Genomic DNA, 23897 nt, shown 5'->3' on the forward strand with positions numbered 1-23897 from the left:
TGAAAAAAAAAACTTCCAAAGATCGTTTGACATTATAATAGAAAACAAATCACCAAAACCTATATTATCTTTAGACTAATTAAATTCTACTACTATTAAAAAATAAAGAGACAAATTCTCTAATGAGAACCAGCAGCAGGTCGTTGTCGGAGGGGAATAGCAGCCCACGGACTCATTGGCCCCATCGGAGACGAAGACGTAATCACACTAGGAGCCACCGATGAGGGAGATGACGTAACAGCGACTCGTTCGCAAGAAGGGCACATTGTTAGCGTAGTTGGAGGTTTCATGTGCATGTATAAATGTGGCGAAAGCTTTAAAGCCCTTAGCTCACTCACTTCCTTTTGCAATCTTCGATTCTCCTCCGTTAGATTCTCGCAACATCTCTTCAGATATTCACAGTCTACTTCCGTTTGCTTCAGTTTCGTCCTACACACACACATCAGTCCAATCACCTTAATTAAATTACCCAATACTTTAAACCTGAATTACAATTCTCCCCACACCGGATTTACATTAGTGGTTTTCTATTCTTAAACCGGAACAAAAAAAAAGAACTCGAACTAAACCCTCCTAATTAAGATCCTTCAGGATAATCTTTATGGGTCAGAAAATGGACCATTTACACATATCACCATCATAGCAATAAGTAATGTTTTTTGTTTTCTAGACTATCTGAATTTACGAAGCTAACCCTTAAAAGTAAGACAAAAAATTTCTAGTACCTTGCCCTTCGGTTTTGGAACCACACTTCCACTTGCCTCGTCCTCAGATTCAATTGCTTAGCCAACGCCATCTTTTGCTTCTGCATTCGCCGCCCCAGAAAGAAAGAAAAAAAGTCAATGGACAAACAAAAAAAAATTAAAAGAAAAGTCAACTTTTTGAAATAAATTACGGAAATGCCACTGACCGGATTGAGTGTGCTATGTTCTTTAAAAGTCTCTTCAAGAACCAAAGCTTGTTCTTTAGATAAACGGAGTTTCTTCCTGGAACCGTCGTCTCCGTTACCACTACCGTCTTCATCGTCGCTACCACCGCCGAGCGAACAAGAAGCTCTCTCCATCTCGTTGTCTTCTACTCTACTACCTCCTCCGGCTGCAGCTGCCGCAGCATTAGCTCCCGCTCGCTCCTCTTCCCGCTCATCACGCTTGAGACGGTGCTGTTCGGAGACGATACTCCGGCGGCGTCATCCTCCACGTCAACCACCACCGTCGATGGTGCTCTGTTCACGTCGATTCCCCGGAGAAACGATCTCATGTCGGAGTTTCTCTCTGCACACGTTACACGTTAACAGAATCAAAATTATTGCATTATCACGCAAATAGGATTTAAAATCACATAAATATCAAGAAAATTATATATATATATTAAGAAGAATAAGATCGGATCTAAAACATATCATCTTATACATGAATATATATATATTGACTAATTAGAAAGTAACAGGATATGATTCATATGAATAGTAAGAAATCATTTTAAAGAAGGTTGAAAAAATATTTATTGCTAAATCAGGGGAAATATGGATTGATTTGAGAGGATGTACCTGAAGATTGAAACATGTTAATCCAACTGTTCTGAATCTTTTGAGGATGGCTATAATTATTATTGCTCTGCTGCTGCTGCATATGCATATGCATGTGTGGTGAAGACGGCTCCTTCTGATTAAAGCCTAAACTCAAGCTCAAACTTAGCCCCAATCCGTGATCTCTTTCACCCATTTTATTTTTCCCTAACCCAAAAACAGAAAGAAGAAAGAAAAAGTTGTCCGGGTTCTCAAGAATTTGTAGCGAGAAATGAATAAATGACTTCTCTCTTTTGTTCTCTCTCTCTCTCTCTCTCTCTATAGGTCTTTAAAGATGTTTGTGCCACTGTCTCTACACTTGTGCAGCAGTACAGTTTGAAAGATATGGCTAATATGTGACTATATTTATATGCAAAAGAGTTTTTTTCAGACAAAGAGATATGGGGTTGTGGGGAGGCTTAGGGTTTCAATGATGACTTGTGTCAGAGAGACCTCTGTTACCTCAATGATGATATATACTGCATAAAAAAACCTGCTTCCTTCTCTCTCTCTCTTCTTTATTCAAAACTTAACCATGGTTAAAAATTAATAGTACCAGGGAAGAGAGTTATTACTTGCTTTCACCACACCTCCCTTTTCAACCATGGTTACGTTAATTATTAAAGCAAAAACAAAAAAAAAGTCCAAGTCTCTCTTGTTCTTTCTTTATCTCATTTTCCGTTTTGTATTTTGTAAGTTGTAACTATTCTTATAATCATAAAAGAACATGACCGTTTTTTCATATATTATTAGATTCTTCCATGTATAATAAACTCTACCAAATCCCTTCATGTGAAGTTTTTTTATTGATTTAAGAAGAATACCTTTCTTTATCTTTACTAAAATAGAAAAGCTGAGTTTCTACTTTAGAAGATAGTAGTGAGAAGCAACAATTATTTTCAATAAAAAAAAACAGAACACTAAGTATAAAAGATAAGTAAATAAAGAGATTAATTTAACCCGAGTTTCAAATTAAAAAACCCCCACACACACACACACAAGAAGAGCTTAATTGTGTGGCTTTCATTACGAAAGCGGCTTTCTCGCTCGTTGACCGTTGACCATATTAGAAAGGATTAAAAAAGCTGGCGACCAAACCAGACGGTAAAATCCACGCGCTCGTGAGTGTGAATAATAATATCATACTAATAATTTTTAAATGATGATCATCATCATAAATATAAGAGAACATCATCATCATCACATCATGCCTTATTGTTATCATCAGCATATCTCTATCTATTTCTCTCTCACTGACCACTGAGGGGGTCCTACGTTTTTTCAAAGATAACCTTTTTTTTTTCTTGCAGCTTTGCTTTTTAGTTTTAACATCATTTGCAATTTGTATAACAAATTCAAAACCATGTAATAGTACTTTATATAGTCTATATACTTTCCATTTTAACACAAATTCTCGATCACTCATATATTAAGTTGTTATTAGTTAGTCACTAAAATTCTCTTTAGTTGACCTATATTATATAGAAATGAATTTATATATATATTTACAAACATTCCTATTAGAGTAATATTCTTACAATGGTTTTATAAAAAAAATGTGACTATGTTGAATAGTAGTAATAAATTAGTATAGGTAACGTGAAGGTATACGCGCGAATAGGGTGCGTGTGAGGTGGGGGTGGGGAATAAGGCGGTGGGCTCAAAATGGGTATGGAATCAGAGAGGAGGGAAGGGGGGGGGGGGGCAGAGATACGGTGTCGTATAGATAGGTTACAGAGAGCCTAGAAAAGCCCTAAAACACTGCATGGGATTTGAGTTGTCTGCAAATCCAACATGCATTCCCATTCCATGCCTCCCTCTTCATTTATTGTTACTTTTTCCCAATGTTTTTTTTATTTTATTTTAATACTACTAAAGAGTTACTACTACAGTATTAATACTACCAAAAGATTTAATTAATTTCATCTGTCAGTCAAAACATTAATAAATAAAAACGCACGACAAGTGTTGTTGTTGGTAGATTTTTATGGCTAGTTGTATTAAAATCATTCAATTAATGACTCTTACAATATGTTATTGATATTGCCATCATTACTTCTTCTGCCTTCAGTCTCTTCAAGACTTTCGGCAGTTACACAGACAAGACAGGTCAGCTTTTTATTATTTTAGTTTTATAACGTAACTCATTTAGTTTGTTCTCGTGTTTAACCAAAATCACTTAACCAAAATCTACGCTGTTCTTATATTTATCCTAGCGAGTTTCAATACTTTTTAGTTGACAAATTGTATTGTTTATGTGGTTTTGTAATGAGCCAAGAAAAAAAAGAATACAAAGAGAAGCCAAGTAAATTATAAACGAAAGCACGGATGCATACGTACGCCAGGTCGTATATACGGTACAGATTATAATTGTGGATCTGAAGTTGAACGGTCCATATCTCGAGAAAGCGTCGTAATTTAAGCATGTGACTTCCATTACATTACATAATAACCTCTCTTGGTTTGTTTTTACTTTTTACAGGAAGATATGAGAAAAGGACATTTCACTAGTGTTTCGGTTTCATGCTTTATATAATTATAGTTTTGAAAATAAAGAAAAAGAAAGAGAGAGAGAGACTATCTATATCTCATCATAAACTATAAAAGGGGGTGCTTACTAACAAAAAAGTATAATTTCTTTATTGTTTTCCTTCTTTTGTTTGCATGAACAACTTTTTTTAGTTCATCTTACCATTTTTACTACTATTTGGTAGGTAAAAAACGGATTCTAGAAAATCTTGAAATAGTTGTAATTTTGTTCCCAGATTGTGAAAACATTTTTCATAGTTAAACTGTTCTTTACTAAAGAAAAAGGTAAACAAATTGTAGTTGAAATCCTTGTTCGTTTTTTTTTTCTTTTTAACTGCTTTTTTGGGTAAAATTTTTCTAAGATAAAATATAAATAATATTTGCCGAAAAAATGATTAATAATGTACATGAAGGACCATATATTAACAATCCATGAACATGGGCGTGGCATGATTTAGGCATCTCTAGAAGTATTTTTTTACATAAAATTCAATTCGCGTCCATGCATATTTAAACATTACAAGAAAACATGTTGTTTTCCTACTGCAGATTTCGAAGGAAAATAGAAAAAAAGAGGTGTTTTCTTCCATTTTCCTACAAAAACATGTTGGAGGTAATAGCCCGAAGGAAATCATTTTTAGTAGGAATTTCGTAGAAAAAATCTTACCAATTTCCTACAAAAAAAGTTTTCGTAAGAATTTTGTAGGAAAATGGAAAAAAACTTTTTAACCATTTTCCTGCCAAAATGTTGTAAAAAAATTATTTCTTACTATTTTCCTACCAAATCTATATTACAATTTTCCTACCATATGTTCCCTTCTATTTTTCTACCAAAATATACTTGTGAGATTCCTATGATTTTCCTTCCAAATTAATAAATAATATATAAAATATTTTTTTCAATATTAATATTAATTTTGAAATTGAATTAAAATAAATAATCATTAACGATTAATCTGAATGATATATATAAAATCATTTATTTACAAACAAGTAAATCTAAAATCAATTTATATCAAATTATTATTCTTTTAAACATAAAAGATAACCAAATCAACCCAACTGGTCTGGTTAAGACTATAACCGGCCTAAACTGAAATAAACGATCATCACCGGAGAAGCCGAAGAAAGTATCGCCTCCGTGAAGATTTCCTTCCTTGCCATAGATTCTTTTGTTTCCTCGCCGTAGCTTACTGGCCTCGCCACATCGGAGCCGCCTATCCAAGCTACGCCGCCGCTGGGAAGGGAGTTTCAACCAACGAAACCAAATCTTCGATTCAAAGATATCAAAGTTTCAGGAAAGATCAGATCGAACTTGAACAAATGAATCGATACTAAGGATTAGAGCATATACCAAATCTTCCGAGACAGAATCCTTGTAACATACTGATCTCCTCGTCTCTCCTACTGCAACCTCCATTTTTCTTGATTAGGCGCTTCACGTGTTCTTGCTTAAAGCCTTAAAAATCTATTAAGAAAAAAAAAGACGAGACGAGAAGAACTTAGCCAAAGAAGAAAAAAAATAAAGAGACGAAGATTAGTAAATCTAGGTTTGGGTGGAGGCCTGAAATGTTTTAAGAGAAGAAAATAAATCTAGGTTTATTTAGTTTGTAGGAATTCTGTAGGATATGTTTTTTTTATAGGAAATTAGTAGGAATTTAGTAGGAAATAAAATTTAGTAGGAAATTGGTAAGAAAAGTTTCTTACTATTTAATTACAAAATTGTTTCAGTACAGCTTTTGTAAGAAATTGGAAGGAAATTTTCCTACCAAATTCGTACCGCTATGATTCTTATTTAATTTTTCTATTTTTTTACGAATTTTCTTATGACTTTAAATTTTGAAAGAATTTCGTAGAAAATTTCATACTAATTTCCTACGATAACTATTTTTCGTAAAATAGTCGTAAGTTTTTTGTAGGAAATTTTTCCTACCAAAATTTTCGAAGGAAATTTGGTAGGATTTCACCATGTTTTCTTGTAGTGTAAAGGACTTGAGTTTACCCTCAAAAGTACGAAACTTTAGATTTCTGTCTTTGTTAATTTGGTTACTACACTAGTCCATAGCGATGAGTTAACTAATGAAACACCTATCACCTAATTGTGGCATCGCTAGTACGATATATAACATGAGAACAAAATATATATGACTATATGAGCTAGGAAGCTAGGATTTTTGGTTTTCTCAACGCATACCTGATCAAAGATAAACTTACGGTTCCTAAACTTACATATATTTTACTGAGGATTTAAAGTTTATATGTTTTGCGGAAATCAGATACTTCTTAAATATTGTATACGTACGTCAGATGTTTATCTAGTATTCCGTTAGTATATACGAATATTTTATCCTCACGTGAGAAAGAGACGTGTTGATATCTCGACAAATATAAAAGCTGGATTCAGTTCTTTATTAATACGTACATACTATAGTGGAGAGATCATGTTTTACAATAAATTTAACAAGGATGGGTATTTACAGATATTTTCAGACATCACGTACGTTATAGCACCGCCTATTAATGGAGCGATACGAATTATTATAGTATTTGTTTACCAAAAAAAAAAAAAAGATGTTGGACCCGTTGATGAAACGAAGTATCCAATACAGATGAGTAGTTGAGTATATATTTGATAAATAAATAAAAAGTAGTAGGTCCATCTTGTTTTCGATAAATCATTAGACCAAATATGAACATAAAGAAAACTTTGATTGATCGACGTATTCCGTTGATGCATGTCAACGTAACCGATCTAATGAAATAGTAGCTCAAATTTTCAAAAGAAAGTATAGATCCCCTTCTATGTTTATGAAAATAGATGTTAATTAGTGGGATATTTAAATCAAATACAGGGATATGATTCTTTTTTTATGTGATACATGGATTAAAGTTTGTGTGTGGATATTTAAAAAGCAAATTATAAACAAATGAATCTGGAACAAAAAGCAAGTGAGCATGACAGGGAAGAGATCTACGAACAAGAAAGACGTGGAGTGGGGAGGCCATGGGAGGGAAAAATAAAAAGGTCACACTACGTTCACGTGCATGAGCATGTGAGACTCCTGTAGACGTGGCAACACGTGGTCCCAAGTGACCACACTCGTGCGGTGTAACGTTGTTCCTCCACGACCAGACATCCCACTTCTCAACAATCATTTGAACTAATCTCCCACGCGCTTTTTATCTTTAGCGTGTACATCACGACGCCTTATTATAGTAAAATTCTAGTACTAGGTCCAAATGATATATATCAAGATCTCCACATGTGTGACTTTATAGTTTGCAATTAATTTAGTAGTACTACTAGATCAATATAACGTAATGAATTTAAATCATATGTATATGTGAAAATGTGCATTTCTATTGATAATATATGATGATGGTTTTGCATTTGTGCTAATCATTAATTATGTTAGATAAGAATATAAGATCAAAAGACCATAAACTGTTATACTCTCTCATCACTGATTTTATATGCCAGCTGCATATTTGTTTTTAACTAAATTAGTGTGTAGACTTTCTAAACTTATAACTATAAAAATGTAATTTAGAACCTTAATATATGTGACCGGAAATATTATAAGTGGGTTTTATTGAAGTCAATGCCAAAGTATATATAACATGTTATTTCTGTATATATAAATTAAAGTTTGTTTTTAAACCATATATATCCCGCTTCTTTTGACATTTCAATGGGACAGTTTTTTAAAAAATAGATAAGAGAAACCTAGAGAGATATAGGTCTGAAAGTTTAGTCATATATATCATCATGACTTTGGTAAGAAACAAATATGACGATGGGGATCCAATGTCAGCCGACCAACAAACCTATCATGTTTACCCAATAATGAGGTCGTTTAGATTAGTATAAAATGCTTCATTTTAAAATAATTAGCTTATCATTTTAATACTTAATTACATCCATATATAGGAGTAAGTCTTAACCACAAATCAAATATATGATCACATCATATTAATATATGGTCCCACGTGCGTGCCCAACCATGTGCTAAAGCTCTTTCAAACTTTCCTCTTTCGTTTTCGTATCCTCAATTTACACTTACACACACCAGTACCATGAAACGATCAAAAAGCATAATTCATTTTTTGGGATGTTTTTTCACAGTATGATTCATTTAATGTTGAGATCGGACATTTGTAATTGTTTTTAATTGTATACTGTCAATTTCAAATTTTCAATAGAAAATGAACATATTGGGACAGTACAATTACAAGGGACAATTACTAAGCGGTTTTGCATGTGTGTTTTGGGCCCTTGCAAAGTCTCATAAAATGAATCTTGAAAAACAATTAATATGTGATCCCATGAAATGAAACTTGAAATACAACCTCACGCATGACTTAAAAGATTGTCATCTTTATCAAAAAAAGTCTTGCGCTTATTGATTATGTGGATCGATGGAATCTTTAGCTTTTAAGATTTTTTTTTCTACAAAGAAGAAAGAAGATCTTGCAACAAACTTTTGAAATCAATGTGTGGCTTTTGTCTCGAACTTGAAATGTTTAGTTTTTAGTTTTTACTGTATATCTAGATAACGCAAACACCTTAACCTCAAACTCGTGTGGAAATGATTGAAAACAGTCAAACACACAATCATATTTGTGCTAAGAGATTATCAGAAGTATATATTATAGGTAGTGACTAACCTATTTAAGGTATAATCAGACTTATCTATATAAAGGATTAAGGAAACTTAATTCACTTAAAAAAAAAAGGGACAGGAGCGAGTGAAAGCCACGTGAGTGAAAGAAAAAAAAAAACTTTTGTATGTCAGAGTAATCACGTGGGTAGTCACATGAGATAAAGTCCACGTGTCAAAGAAACAAGGAAAAAAGAAAAGGACACGTGGTATTACGTTATCGCGCGTGGCTCATTTGTCCCTCCCTCACCGGACACACTCAATTTCTTCCAATTATTCGATGCGATTTGCCCTTTTCTTATTTTTTTACTTGTGAAGTTGATCATAAATTACGTTTTTTACCATACCATTGGGCCATCACCCACTCATGAGCTTATCAAAGCCTCAATCATTTCTTATGATGGCCTTATTTTTACAGCTGTACTTCCCGCGTGACTCGCACGTGACCTCAGAAAAAACAAAAACACTCGTCGGCCACTAAAGATTTTACATCAAATCTTAACTAAAGTCGAGGAATTTTATTTGGGCCTTTATCAGCCCATTTAGTACTTAAAAGATACTACTAGATTTACGAAAATTCACTTTCAACCAATTTTTTTTTCTTTCAATCCGCAGTAAATTGAACACATCAAACTGTTTTCAAAATAAGACATTGTTTTTTTTTTGTGTGTCTAAACTAAAGCATCTGTAGATTGTCCCACCTGATGATATTTTTTTAGTGATCACTGCTCGCTGATTTTGCGAATACAATGTCCTTGGTAAGGGGGATTTAATTCTTTCTTCTAGCTAACATGAACATTCACATTACACACTTGAAAATTTATATCACATATTTGGAAATGCGTGTGATCTCGAAAGGAAGTCATATAATTTATGAAGGAAGTCAGTTCAAAGCTCCACAAATATTATTAGAAGCTTCCAAAAGCGGTTAATCGTTTTCAAGAAGCATGAAGGAAGCTCACAAGGTGTGTGACACGTATCAAGACTAATAATATTTGATTATGTGATAACTGGTAGTATTTAAAAATGATACTTTTGTTTCTTTATAAAAAGAAAAGGCTTTGGGTTTGTGTTTGAAATCATGCAGTAATTGACATTTTTTTTGTTTCATCTCTCTTTACTAAAAAGCTCTGTTTTTGAATTCAAACGATTTTGCAGTTTTACTACTTTCCCGTCAAATGTAGATGTTTGTTTAAGCTAGAAATAAACCTATGCATACTATTAGTGGTGCTGCTGTTTGATAAAACACTAAAGGTGAATTACTGAGTTTACCAGAAGATGAAATGTTCAATTAGAAGTGAAACTGATAAACTCAAAGAAAGACACAAAGACAAGTAGTTTTGTCAACAACTTTGTGAGATTCTGTTCTGGTCCATACGGTGGTCTGTTGCGGATAGAGATACAATAAAATATGAGAACTTTTCAATCTCGACTTAACCGGTATATTTATCCCGGTTATATATTTTCATCCTGGTCCGGTTCAATTTCTTATAAGATTCGAACTACATATGGCAAAAGAGTAATTTCTTGAAAATCCTAGGTCTTCCGGTAATTTATGTTAAACGTATAGACGGCCACGGGGTAGAGAAACACGACACACCGGTGGAGAAAAACCCTAATCCCCTCCCCAAATTGGACCATGTTCATGGTTAGATTAAAATTCTCATCGATCTCTCACAATTTTAGTACGGCGGCGGCGAAACATAGAAGAGTGCCGTCCAAGTACAAGTCACTAGCCATCGGACAAGCCCAGCAAGCCATCACAGACTATCTCCACACAACCAGGTCTCTCTCCTACACTCACGCCGAACACATTGCCACAAACGCCTCTGTTTCGATTCGAAACCTCATCTTAAAGCTTGATTTCTCTGTTCCCACCTTCTCAAAATCGCTTCGGAAGCATCTCAGTTACCACCCGATTAACGAATTCGAGTTTTTCTTCGAGAGCATTGGCATTGATTACAGCGAGGTCAACGAGTTTTTACCTGAGAAGAAATTTTTCTTCTATGAGGATCGGAGTGTGTTGGATGCAGCTTGTGCTTTATCTAAATTCGGGTTTCCTTGGAACAAGCTTGGTAAGTTGTATAAAGAGGAAAGGTTTGTTTTTGTGCAGAGTCCTGGAGAGATTGAATCTAGGCTGTTTAAGTTTAAAGATATGGGATTCACTTCCGTTGCGGTGATTGGTGTTTGTTTAGCGATGCCTCGTACTCTATGTGGAGGTGGTGAATTGGGTTCGGAGATACGTTGTTTGTTTGTTAAGCTGAAGAGGCTTTTTGATGAATTTGATTCACTGCATCTTTTTGAAGAAAATGTGGAGTCTTGGCACGACATTAGTAGGAAAGTTAGGGTTTTTTACGATTTGGGTTGTTGTGAGAATGAAGAGATGTGGGAGTTGATGTGTAGAAATAAGTCAGTTTTTGTTGAATACTCTGAAGAAGCTCTGATGAGAAAGGTGGAATATTTTTGTAGGTTTGGTGTTAGGAAAGAAGATGTTGCTCTTTTGATTCTTCGTAATCCAGGTATTATGGATTTTGATCTTGAGAAACCGGTGATCTCAGTTACGGGGATGCTTAAGCATTTTGGATTGAGTCAGGATGAAGTGGATGGTGTTGCTCAGAGATACCCATACGTTTTAGGTAGAAACAAACTGAAGAATCTGCCTTATGTGTTAAGAGCATTAGATCTACATGAAAGGATCTTTGATAGATTGAAGAATGGGAATCATCATTTACTTGCGAGCTATTCATTGATGGATCCCGAAGAAGATTTAGACAGAGAATATCAAGAAGGCTTGGAGGAGCTTCAGAACTCAAGAACCAAAACACACCATGTTCAAAAACTGGACTTCCTTCATGAAATAGGGTTTGGCGAAAACGGTATAACCATGAAGGTACTACAGCATGTCCATGGTACCGCCATAGAGCTACAAGATAGATTCCAAGTCTTACTAAATAATGGAATCGTTTTGTCAAAGATATGTATGTTGATAAGATCAGCACCAAAGATCTTGAACCAGAAACCGCATAGCATACAGGATAAGCTAAGGTTCCTCTGTGGCGAGATGGGAGATTCTTTGGAATACCTAGATGTTTTCCCAGCTTATCTATGTTTTGACCTGGAGAACAGAATCAATCCAAGGTTCAGATTCCATAAATGGCTTGTGGAGAAAGGGTTGAGCGAGAAAAGCTATTCAATTGCAAGCATTGTAGCTACGAGCGAAAAGGCCTTCATAGCTCGTCTATATGGGATTCATCCAGCAATCCCGAAACATTGGTTTGAACGCTTCTCCAACAGAAAAACCAGATACACTGTATCCTAACTGAAAACAAAGGACTCTTTGGAGTTTGGATCTTGCAGCAGCTTGGAGCAATATGCCCTTGAGGTTCCTCAGATATCTGAACCTGAAGAGCACAAAGAACCTTATTGTTTCAACTTAAAAACGTTACAAAAAATCTCCAAATGGTAACAACAGCTTGTGGATATTGCAGATGGAAACGTTTGTTTGTTTGCGGGATGTAGAAATGATGGGGCACTTTTGGATTATTTTTGTGGTTTACCCGATTTGTTGTGGGAATAACTTATCTACACCACTCGGTATATTCCATTTTTGGGGCTCTTGAAAGATTACAGTTAACATTTGTATAGAGTACGTTTTTTCTTAATCAGACAACTTTTAACTTATTGCAATTGGTTTGGTTGGTTTCGAGCTTCCCAGTCAACCAGCACGTGTCGGTGAGTAGTGGTAATGACTTGATTGCAAAAACGTGGGACCAAATCGTACACGTGCCAGTGGTTATTTTTATCGAGCTTCGTTGATATATACGTCCGGCGGAGAGTTTTGACTACACATTTCAGCTTTAAAAAGTCTTGTAAAGCAAGCAATAGGAGTGCGTGCAAGTCACGTGCGTCTTACGTTTGGATTCCTCTTCAGTGTGGTAGCGGCAGTAATTCCGACGATATAGGAAGGGTAACATAGTCATTCTATCTCCTTTTTTTCCTTTTTGTTAACACTTTGGTTTAGTTTGGGGTTTCATGAGCAAAATAACATAACTGCCGCTCTCTCTCTCTCTCTCTCTTGATGCTCTCTTTCTCTCAGCAACATTGGCTCTGTGTGTTTTTTTGAATTCTCATTATCTCATTAGGGTTTTCCACTTTCTCACGATCGATTGAATTATAGATGTTCCGTCAATCCATGGCGTTTCCTCCACCGATCCACGGCTCTGATGCACCGCCGCCGTCACAACCGCCGCCGGTGGTGACCGTCAGTGAAACTTCCAGACGGCAGATTTCTGCAGCAGCAGCAGATTCGTCTTCGCCGGTGAAGTCTCATCCGCTTCATAACTTCCCGTTATCTGATCTCAGATGGGCTATGAATCACGCTAATACACATAGGCTCCGCAAAGCATCGAGTAGATCTCCGCTTCGTGAACCTAATCATGGGAAAGGGAGTTTGGTGACGGAGGATGTAAACGAAGCTTCAGGTTCTTCGTCTTTCGAATTGAGACCGGATAAGAAGAAGAAGAAGGGGGACTCCGCCGTAGATCGATCCGGGACGAAGTCAACGACGCCGGACGGTAGATCGAAGATCTTTATCCGGATCCGCACCAAGAACAACGAAGATACAGCTGATATCGCCACCACCGATAATAATAACCCTCCCGCCGTCGCCGATGTCCATGCGGCTGATGATTCAGCTAGTCCGGCGATCGATGCTGATAGTGAACGGATCTACGATGGTTGTGGTCAAGAAGCAGACGAGTTTGGTCCCAAGACTTGGAATCTGAGGCCGAGGAAACCACCGCCGACGAAGAAGCGTTCGATTGGACACGCCGGTGGGATATTGAAGAGCTGTAACGGTTCATTACCGGAGAATAAAACTCTTGGAACGGTTAGAACTGAGTCGATTCGATCCAGGAACGGTGTAGATGCTAAGATGGCGGCGACTACGACGACGACGGAGAGAAAGGAGAAGAAACCGAGGTTATCGATCTCGCTTTCGAAGCTGGAGATAGATGAAGATATCTACGCGTTGACTGGATCAAAACCTAGTAGAAGACCAAAGAAGAGAGCTAAGAACGTTCAGAAGCAGCTCGATGTAAGATTGATTTCACACATCTCTCTCCATGAATCTCCCTGGATCAAAACCTAACAAAATTGTGGCTTGTGTTTATTTATTTCAGGTTCTTTTCCCAGGTTTGTGGATGGGTAACGTTTCTTCTGACGCTTACAAGGTCTCAGAACATGCTTGAAAGGTATATTAACATTTGAAAATGGATGGATTCTAAAGTCCTTGTATGTTTATTTGTTGTATAAGTGGGACAAAATGTAATCTTCTCTGAGTACACTGTGTAGGACTGATTGAGGATGATGATGTGAAGTTAATCTTGTTGAATTGGCGTCGACGGGAACTAGATAGGGAGGCGTCGGTCGAAGAAGTCTTTTTGCACAGATTTGAGGTATAAAAAGGTAGTGATTCAATGTTGTTTGTCATCTTTGAGTTAGACTTTCTCCTTGGTTATCTTGTTGTGTACCTTACTGGCTTTTCACAGTACAACAAAATTGTATATATACATGAGTGCAAATTCGCATGAGAATCAGATTTCCATGATGGTTTCTTAGATTTGTTAGGGATATATGAATTGATATGATATCAATCCTTAAGGTTAATGATTTGCCATTTGCGTCTAAACATTGTATTTTGAAATCCTGGTTAATAAAGATCTGGTGGTCTGAACTCTTGAAGTTTCGAGGTTCTAGACTTAGATAAATGGAGTCACTTAGTATCTTCACCTTCACCTTCTTACTCTCTCACTGTACTGTGATGATGTAGAACTGGGAATGATTCGTTTCTTTGGCTTCATTGCGCTGGACTTGTGAATACTCTGTCTCGTGCTTTCAATTCAACTTCCAACTTCAGCTTCAGCTTCAGATTCGGTTCTCCGGCGGCAGTCCAGACTAGTTCTGATCCAAGCCGTCTTATTTGTTGTCACTGATCTGAGTTCATACGGCCTTTTATTTTTTTACTTCTGTTTAATTCACTTGTGGACTGTTTTGTAATAAAAGATTAGTGAATAGCCTGAGTGCCTGACCTAATTGTAAAGGTGGAAATTAAAATCAGAATTATCAACGTAATTTTTTTTTTTTAAGATAGTAACCTTTCATTATTTAATAATTCATCTATTTTTTTCGTTAATAAGTCAACTATGTAACAGTAATGTCATCAATATCTATAGTGTGGTGTAAATTTACCCACCCTTACAAGTTCAAAATTGAAACTCGAATCCTGTAAATAAAGTATATATATAATCTGGAGTTTAACGATCAAGTATTATTAATAAATCTTTATACTTTTTATACAAGGACCACAGGCTTGCTTCGTCACTCCATTCATCATCAGTTCATCACCTCCACTCGCTTTAGTCCCTTGGTTTATCCAACTCTTGATGCAGTAAAACCAAAAATTTACGGGTTAATAACAGCATTTAGACTGTTTGGACTAGTTTTTACATATTGGTCCTTCGGTTATGCATTAATTACATTTAGTAATAAGAGATTTATTAGTGGACCTTTTATATTCTAAAGTAAAAATAAATAAATAAATCATCCAAAAGGTGAACCATATAGCTTAATGCTGTAAATTGTCAAAATCTAACAACAAAACAATAAGTTAACTTTGTTAAATTTAATCCCATTAGCCGTTGGACTGTAGTATTATTATGTCCATGCTTAACGCTGTAAAAGGTTTTAACTAGGAGTTCAATTGATGTTTTGTATCTATTATATATTTATATCGGAGATCATTCGTAGTGGTTTCTTATCATGTTGGATTTTTATAGATGTAAAGTTCCTAGTACTGTACTATCAAGTCAATGAGTCGTGATGTTTAAGAATAAACTTAGTAACTTTCTTGTGTTATAAGCTAGCTTCCTCGCAATTTCCTAGTGTGGAAAAAAAATATCCCATTGCACTTCCTTAACAAGTTTAACGTAAAACAGAAGGAACTCAAACTCTCTCCTTGCATCTGTATGTGTGTATAAATACATCCCATTTCTACTGCCAAAGGCCACACAGAGAAAGAGAGCAATGGAGTCTGCTAAATCATCAAACATCTATAGCCACCAAAATGTCATCGTGATGCGTCATGGTGATCGACTCGACCGTTCCGAGTCACTCTGGACTTCAAAAGCTGAGAGACCGTGGGATCCACCGCTTGCTCAGGGCGGTAAGGATCGTGCCTTTAGAACCGGCCAGAGAATCCGATCTCAGATTGGGTTTCCGATTCACCGTGTCTTCGTCTCCCCTTTCCTACGCTGCATCCAGACCGCTTACGAAGTCGTTGCCGCTCTCTCCGCCGTCGGTTTAGATCCCAAAGCCATGTCGTCTAAAGACGTCCTTTGCATGGACAACACTAAGCTCAAGGTCAGTCAGAATATCGACCGCTCTATATATTTGTTGAAAGGACCAGACCTATGTTTGTAGTCTAGTGGTGTTTATGGTTTATGCTAGGAATCGATATGCTTTGTGCTTATATGCCTTGTCTCCTGATCTCCTCTGCTTCAGGTATCGATTGAATTTGGATTGTGCGAGGTACTGAACACAAGCTGTATGGATAGTGAAGTTGTTCCCAAAGATGGGAAATTTGATTTCAAGATTTCAGATCTTGAAGCTATGTTTCCTAAGGGAACAGTAGATTCTAATGTGGATATGGTTTGTACAGAGGTGATATATTTTTTCTTTCTTTATATTTTGTTTGGTGTGACGACGATGTATATGTAAACTTAATTTCTATATTTCTGAATTCCTTAGTTGCCACAATGGGGAGAATCTTCAGAAGGCTTCAAGGACCGATATTTTAATACAGTGAAGACTCTTGCGGAGAAGTATCCTTCTGAGAACTTGCTCTTAGTCACTCATTGTAAGCAAAAACAGTTATGTTTTTTTTTTTTTTTTTTACTTTTAAACCAAGACTGACTTTTTCTAATCTTTGAGACCATTTCTTTGTGGGTGGAAAATTGCAGGGGGAGGAGTAAGTGTTGCACTTTACAACTACTTCAAAGATGCAACTAAGTACATGGTAGATTATTGTGGTTCTGTTGAAATGAGAAGGCAGATTTTGAATAGTGATGATGATGGGTTTGCCAAATTTGAGGTGGTTACTAGTCATGGAGTGTCTTACAAGGACAACAACTGCCCAATCCATGATCCTGTTGTAAGCCAATCTCCGGTTTAGCTGGTTTGTTTGTGAATTTTTGGTTTCACTCTTTTTTATTCAATATATACACAACACAAGAATTATGATGTTACAGAGTTGGTAAAAAAAAGAAGTATTATGATGTTACAGTTATTTTCCTTTTCTTCCACAAAATTTACAAAAGTAGCTAACATAAGAAAAAGTGTTGTAATTTGTTTTGTATGATAAGAAAATTCATTCTACAAAAATTTGTCAGAACTCAGAACATGAAGACAAAAAAATATCTCTCTCACTCTAACTGTTTTATTATTATTTTTTTTTTTAAATCTCTTTTATAAGGCTTGACGAAGACAAAAAAAAAGCTTATAAAAAAATTAGATTAACCAACGTTTCCACGACAAGTTTAAGAAGGAAATGGTAAATGCGTTCAGATTTGATCTAAAGTCATATTTAATAGTGATTAAATTTTGTATTATTTTTTAAAATAGAATATTATATACAGAAATAGTTGTTTTCTTGAATTATTATATTAAAATATTTTTTAAAAATTGAACTAGTAATGTCAAACTTGCAAACCAAAAGGGATACAATAGAGAAGATATCAAACTCGGTTTTCTTGTATTAATTTTATTAATCCGACCATCTAAGATTATAATAACTAATTAGTGAGTAAAATTTGTATTAATTTATTTATTTAGAATTATATATATTAAATTTTTTTATTTTTGAATTATTATTAAGATATTTAAGTATTAAAATTACATTAACTTGAAAAAAGATTGAACAAGTGATGCCAAACTTACGAACCAAAGACGTTGCAATAGATTGGACACCAAGCTCGGTAATTCTTCATTGTATTGCAATTTAACACCCAAATTTCTTTTATTAATCCGACCATCTAAGTTTATATATTTTATTATTAGTGAGTAAATTTTGTATTAATTTATTTTGTTTAGAATATTATATATATAGTAGTTTTTTTCCTTTTATGAAATAAATATTAAGATATTTAAGTGTTAAAATTACATTAACTTGAAAAAAGATTGAACAAGTGATGCCAAACTTATGAACCAAAGACGATGCAATGGATAGGACACCAAGCTCGGTTATTCTTCATTGTATTGCAATTTAACACTTAAATTTCTTTTATTAATCCAACAACTATCTAAGTTTATATATTTTATTATTAGTGAGTAAATTTTGTATTAATTTATTTTGTTTAGAATATTATATATATAGTAGTTTTCTTCATTTTATGAAATTAATATTAAGATATTTAAGTGTTAAAACTACATTAACTTGAGAAAAGATTGAATAAGTGATGCCAAACTTACGAACTAAAGACGATGCAATGGATTGGACACCAAGCTCGTTTATTCTTCATTGTATTGCAATTTAACACTCAAATTTCTTTTATTAATCCGACCATCTAAGTTTATATATTTTATTATTAGTGAGTAAATTTTGTATTAATTTATTTTGTGTATATATAATATATATAGTGTATATATAATATATATATATAGTAGTTTTCTTCCTTTTATAAATTAATATTAAGATATTTAAGTGTTAAAATTACATTAACTTGAAAAAAGATTGAACAAGTGATGCCAAACTTACGAACCAAAGACGATGCAATGAATAGGACACCAAGCTCGGTTATTCTTCATTGTATTGCAATTTAACAATCAAAATTTCTTTTATTAATCCAACCATCTAAGTTTATATATTTTATTATTAGTGAGTAAATTTTGTATTAATTTATGTTGTTTAGAGTATTATATATATAGTAGTTTTCTTCCTTTTCTGAAATTAATATTAAGATATTTAAGTGTTAAAATTACATCAACTTGAAAAAAGATTGAACGATGCCAAACTTACGAACCAAAGACGATGCAATGGATAGGACACCAAACTCGATTATTCTTCATTGTATTGCAATTTAACACTCAAATTTCTTTTATTAATCCAACCATCTAAGTTTATATATTTTATTATTAGTGAGTAAATTTTGTATTAATTTATTTTGTTTAGAATATTATTATATATATAGTAGTTTTTTTCCTTTTATGAAATTAATATTAAGATATTTAAGTGTTAAAATTACATTAACTTGAAAAAAGATTGAACAAGTGATGCCAAACTTATGAACCAAAGACGATGCAATGGATAGGACACCAAGCTCGGTTATTCTTCATTGTATTGCAATTTAACACTCAAATTTCTTTTATTAATCCGACCATCTAAGTTTATATATTTTATTATTAGTGAGTAAATTTTGTATTAATTTATTTTGTTTAGAATATTATATATAGTAGTTTATTCATTTTATGAAATTAATATTAAGATATTTAAGTGTTAAAATTACATTAACTTGAAAAAAGATTGAACAAGTGATGCCAAACTTACGAACCAAAGACGATGCAATGGATAGGACACCAAGCTCGGTTATTCTTCATTGTATTGCAATTTAACACTCAAATTTCTTTTATTAATCCAACCATCTAAGTTTATATATTTTATTATTAGTGAGTAAATTTTGTATTAATTTATTTTCTTTAGAATATTATATATATAGTAGTTTTCTTCATTTTATGAAATTAATATTAAGATATTTAAGTGTTAAAATTACATTAACTTGAAAAAAGATTGAACAATTGATGCCAAACTTACGAACCAAAGACGATGCAACGGATAGGACACCAAGCTCGGTTATTCTTCATTATATTGCAATTTAACACTCAAATTTCATTTATTAATCTGACCATCTAAGTTTTTCTATTTTATTATTAGTTAGTAAATTTTGTATTAATTTATTTTGTTTAGAATATTATATATATAGTAGTTTTTTTCCTTTTATGAAATTAATATTAAGATATTTAAGTGTTAAAATTACATTAACTTGAAAAAAGATTGAACAAGTGATGTCAAACTTATGAACCAAAGACGATGCAATGGATAGGACACCAAGCTCGGTTATTCTTCATTGTATTGCAATTTAACACTTAAATTTCTTTTATTAATCCAACCATCTAAGTTTATATATTTTATTATTAGTGAGTAAATTTTGTATTAATTTTTTTTCTTTAGAATATTATATATATAGTAGTTTTCTTCATTTTATGAAATTAATATTAAGATATTTAAGTGTTAAAATTACATTAACTTGAAAAAAGATTGAACAATTGATGCCAAACTTACGAACCAAAGACGATGCAGCGGATAGGACACCAAGCTCGGTTAATCTTCATTGTATTGCAATTTAACACTCAAATTTCTTTTATTAATCTGACCATCTAAGTTTTTATATTTTATTATTAGTTAGTAAATTTTGTATTAATTTATTTTGTTTAGAATATTATATATATAGTAGTTTTTTCCTTTTATGAAATTAATATTAAGATATTTAAGTGTCAAAATTACATTAACTTGAAAAAAGATTGAACAAGTGATGCCAAACTTATGAACCAAAGGCGATGCAATGGATAGGACACCAAGCTCGGTTATTCTTCATTGTATTGCAATTTAACACTTAAATTTCTTTTATTAATCTGACCATCTAAGTTTTTATATTTTATTATTAGTTAGTAAATTTTGTATTAATTTTTTTTGTTTAGAATATTATATATATAGTAGTTTTTTTCCTTTTATGAAATTAATATTAAGATATTTAAGTGTTAAAATTACATTAACTTGAAAAAAGATTGAACAAGTGATGCCAAACTTATGAACCAAAGACGATGCAATGGATAGGACACCAAGCTCGGTTATTCTTCATTGTATTGCAATTTAACACTTAAATTTCTTTTATTAATCCAACAACTATCTAAGTTTATATATTTTATTATTAGTGAGTAAATTTTGTATTAATTTATTTTGTTTAGAATATTATATATATAGTAGTTTTCTTCATTTTATGAAATTAATATTAAGATATTTAAGTGTTAAAATTACATTAACTTGAGAAAAGATTGAATAAGTGATGCCAAACTTACGAACCAAAGACGATGCAATGGATAGGACACCAAGCTCGGTTATTTTTTCATTATATTGCAATTTAACACTCAAATTGCTTTTATTAATCTGACCATCTAAGTTTATATATTTTATTATTAGTGAGTAAAATTTGTATTAATTTATTTTGTTTAGAATATTATATATATAGTAGTTTTCTTCATTTTATGAAATTAATATGAAGATATTTAAGTGTTAAAATTACATTAACTTGAAAAAAGATTGAACAATTGATGCCAAACTTACGAACCAAAGACGATGCAGCGGATAGGACACCAAGCTCGGTTAATCTTCATTATATTGCAATTTAACACTCAAATTTCTTTTATTAATCTGACCATCTAAGTTTTTATATTTTATTATTAGTTAGTAAATTTTGTATTAATTTATTTTGTTTAGAATATTATATATATAGTAGTTTTTTTCCTTTTATGAAATTAATATTAAGATATTTAAGTGTTAAAATTACATTAACTTGAAAAAAGATTGAACAAGTGATGCCAAACTTATGAACCAAAGACGATGCAATGGATAGGACACCAAGCTCGGTTATTCTTCATTGTATTGCAATTTAACACTTAAATTTCTTTTATTAATCCAACAACTATCTAAGTTTATATATTTTATTATTAGTGAGTAAATTTTGTATTAATTTATTTTGTTTAGAATATTATATATATAGTAGTTTTCTTCATTTTATGAAATTAATATTAAGATATTTAAGTGTTAAAATTACATTAACTTGAGAAAAGATTGAATAAGTGATGCCAAACTTACGAACCAAAGACGATGCAATGGATAGGATACCAAGCTCGGTTATTCTTCATTATATTGCAATTAACACTCAAATTGCTTTTATTAATCTGACCATCTAAGTTTATATATTTTATTATTAGTGAGTAAATTTTGTATTAATTTATTTTGTTTAGAATATTATATATATAGTAGTTTTCTTCATTTTATGAAATTAATATTAAGATATTTAAGTGTTAAAATTACATTAACTTGAAAAAAGATTGAACAAGTGATGCCAAACTTACAAACCAAAGACGATGCAATGGATAGGACACCAAGCTCGGTTATTCTTCACTGTATTGCAATTTAACAATCAAATTTCTTTTATTAATCTAACCATCTAAGTTTATATATAGTAGTTTTCTTCCTTGATGAAATTAATATTAAGATATTTATGTGTTAAAATTACATTAAACTTGAAAAAAGATTGAACAAGTGATGCATTTTGGTTTTTAAGTGTTAAGTGTTAAAATTACATTAAACAATAAGGGTTAACTGTTAAGTGTTAAAATTACATTAACTTGAAAAAAGATTGAACAAGTGATATCAAATTTACGAACCAAAGACGATACAATAATGGATAGGACATCAAGCTCGATTATTCTTCATTCTATTGTAATTTAACACTTAAAATTCTTTTACTACCGGACTATATAAGATCATATTTTAATTAATGAATGATTTTTTGTATTTTTATTTAATTAATGAAATAATTTTGGTATTTATTTCCTTAATTATTATATAATTCTAATATTATGCATGGTGAATGTTTGTGACTTACCTGAATCAAGTAGAGCGAATGAGGAAACTCGAAGCAGTCTTTACGCGCATCCAAATCCAAATAGACCTGGAAATTTTCCATGAGATGCGTAAATAGATGTTTTGATAGTAAATTAGTAATAGTATATTACATGAAGTTTAAAAAGCATATACCAAAACTGAAAACCAAAGAAATATATATGACACGTCCTAAAAAAAAACAATTCTTCATCTACACATCATCATCACTATTTATTATTTCTCCTAGCCTACCGATATAACACGTCAACACATATTACATCCTATATACTCATTCATATATCAACATCAATATAAGTATATAACCTACAGACAATAAGCACACAAATCGATACAAAATACATACATAGTTCATCCTATTGACTAGAGAAATCATCAGTAGTAGTTTAGTAGAGAATTGGTGAGAGAGTCAAACGTACCTCAATCAAATTGTGGAAACAGAGGAAACAAACCCCTTCACTTCACCAGTTTATTGACTTGTATATTGCAACCTACAAAATAAAATTCCATATTGCAAATTTATAATCGATCACACGCATGATAATATATAAACGAATTTTGAAAATCTAACATATCAAAAATAAAAAATCGACAGGGGGAAAGAAAATTAGTAGAATCACTAACACCATAGATTTGTTTTAGAGAAGAGTTTGAAGATCCAGATAAAAATTAAAGATCCAACTTGAACCGGAGACCCCAGCGGAGAACGATGACGTAATTTGATCAAGGCTAGACCTTTAGGTTCTTGCACCCGATCTGAAACCATCAGAATAAACAACAAACTAAAGTCAGAAAGAATGAACATAGACCCTAAACTATAGAATGATTCAAATACTATGGAACGAACCTCTGAGCGTTGATAGACCGGACCGGAGCTTAGCATATTCACGAAACAGCCGGAAAAAACGGTTTTTTTCATACCCCGACAATAGTCCTGTGTTGAATTCATACATTTGACTAATAATCTGGCCTAAACATACCTTATGTTTCTATATAATTGAATTCCACACCCCAACTTCGAAACTAATACACCAAGTATAATTTATGTGCCAAAAAATACAAAAACGTGTTTCACGACTAACTCTGTTAAGCTTCCGTTTAAGCGTTCTGACGTGGATTCCACATGTGCACAGCGATCCAGACGACGTCGTTTTGGCAAAACGGAGAATGAAAAATTTTGGCCAAAACGACGTCGTTTTTTATTTGTCTCAAAAAATCTCTCTTCATCTCTCCCGAAACTCTCTCTACGGCGGAAGAACCCTAGAATTTGGGGGTTTTCAATTTCGACCCAATCTGAAGGAGATGCATCCATTATGAGGTGACCGAACATGTTCATCATGGTTTC

At 33.1% G+C, this 23897-nt stretch overlaps 3 protein-coding genes and 1 pseudogene across 5 annotated transcripts; 3 read left to right on the forward strand and 1 right to left on the reverse strand.

Moving 5' to 3' along the window:
• LOC147945092 (homeobox-leucine zipper protein HAT3-like) lies at positions 1-1813 on the reverse strand (annotated as a pseudogene). The gene is made up of 4 exons (XR_015558090.1): positions 1547-1813; positions 911-1271; positions 726-805; positions 1-429 (listed from the first exon to the last, which is right to left on the reverse strand). The product of XR_015558090.1 is annotated as a homeobox-leucine zipper protein HAT3-like (transcript).
• An 8580-nt stretch (positions 1814-10393) lies between these two features.
• LOC147945093 (transcription termination factor MTEF18, mitochondrial) lies at positions 10394-12433 on the forward strand. The gene has a single exon (XM_087451661.1). The coding sequence runs from the start codon at positions 10394-10396 to the stop codon at positions 12071-12073; it is 1680 nt and encodes a 559-aa protein (XP_087307787.1). The 3' UTR covers positions 12074-12433.
• A 33-nt stretch (positions 12434-12466) lies between these two features.
• Positions 12467-14900, forward strand: LOC147945094 (uncharacterized). 2 transcript variants are annotated; one of them, XM_087451662.1, is made up of 4 exons: positions 12467-13849; positions 13935-14006; positions 14107-14220; positions 14585-14900. In XM_087451662.1, the coding sequence occupies exons 1-2, from the start codon at positions 12932-12934 to the stop codon at positions 14001-14003; spliced, it is 987 nt and encodes a 328-aa protein (XP_087307788.1). In that variant the 5' UTR covers positions 12467-12931; the 3' UTR covers positions 14004-14006; positions 14107-14220; positions 14585-14900. The 2 variants fall into 2 exon arrangements, with proteins under 2 accessions (XP_087307788.1, XP_087307789.1); XM_087451663.1 differs by having other exon boundaries at positions 14107-14210.
• A 797-nt stretch (positions 14901-15697) lies between these two features.
• Positions 15698-17193, forward strand: LOC147945095 (uncharacterized). Its single transcript, XM_087451664.1, has 4 exons — positions 15698-16173; positions 16315-16473; positions 16561-16669; positions 16773-17193. Exons 1-4 carry the CDS (start codon positions 15838-15840, stop codon positions 16982-16984), a joined length of 816 nt encoding a protein of 271 aa, XP_087307790.1. The 5' UTR covers positions 15698-15837; the 3' UTR covers positions 16985-17193.
• The last annotated feature ends 6704 nt before the right edge of the window (positions 17194-23897 follow it).

This window comes from Camelina sativa, chromosome 5, assembly GCF_030686135.1.
Source record: "Camelina sativa cultivar CO46 ecotype springtype chromosome 5, ASM3068613v1".
NCBI lineage: Eukaryota > Viridiplantae > Streptophyta > Magnoliopsida > Brassicales > Brassicaceae > Camelina > Camelina sativa.

Coding starts and splice junctions, on each gene's coding strand:
- LOC147945095 (XM_087451664.1), top strand. CDS start 15,838: ATGGAGTCTGCTAAATCATCAAACATCTATAGCCACCAAAATGTCATC. Junction 16,174..16,314: donor TGGACAACACTAAGCTCAAG/GTCAGTCAGAAT, acceptor CCTCTGCTTCAG/GTATCGATTGAATTTGGATT. Junction 16,670..16,772: donor CTTGCTCTTAGTCACTCATT/GTAAGCAAAAAC, acceptor GGAAAATTGCAG/GGGGAGGAGTAAGTGTTGCA.
- LOC147945094 (XM_087451662.1), top strand. CDS start 12,932: ATGTTCCGTCAATCCATGGCGTTTCCTCCACCGATCCACGGCTCTGAT. Junction 13,850..13,934: donor ACGTTCAGAAGCAGCTCGAT/GTAAGATTGATT, acceptor TATTTATTTCAG/GTTCTTTTCCCAGGTTTGTG.
- LOC147945093 (XM_087451661.1), top strand. CDS start 10,394: ATGTTCATGGTTAGATTAAAATTCTCATCGATCTCTCACAATTTTAGT.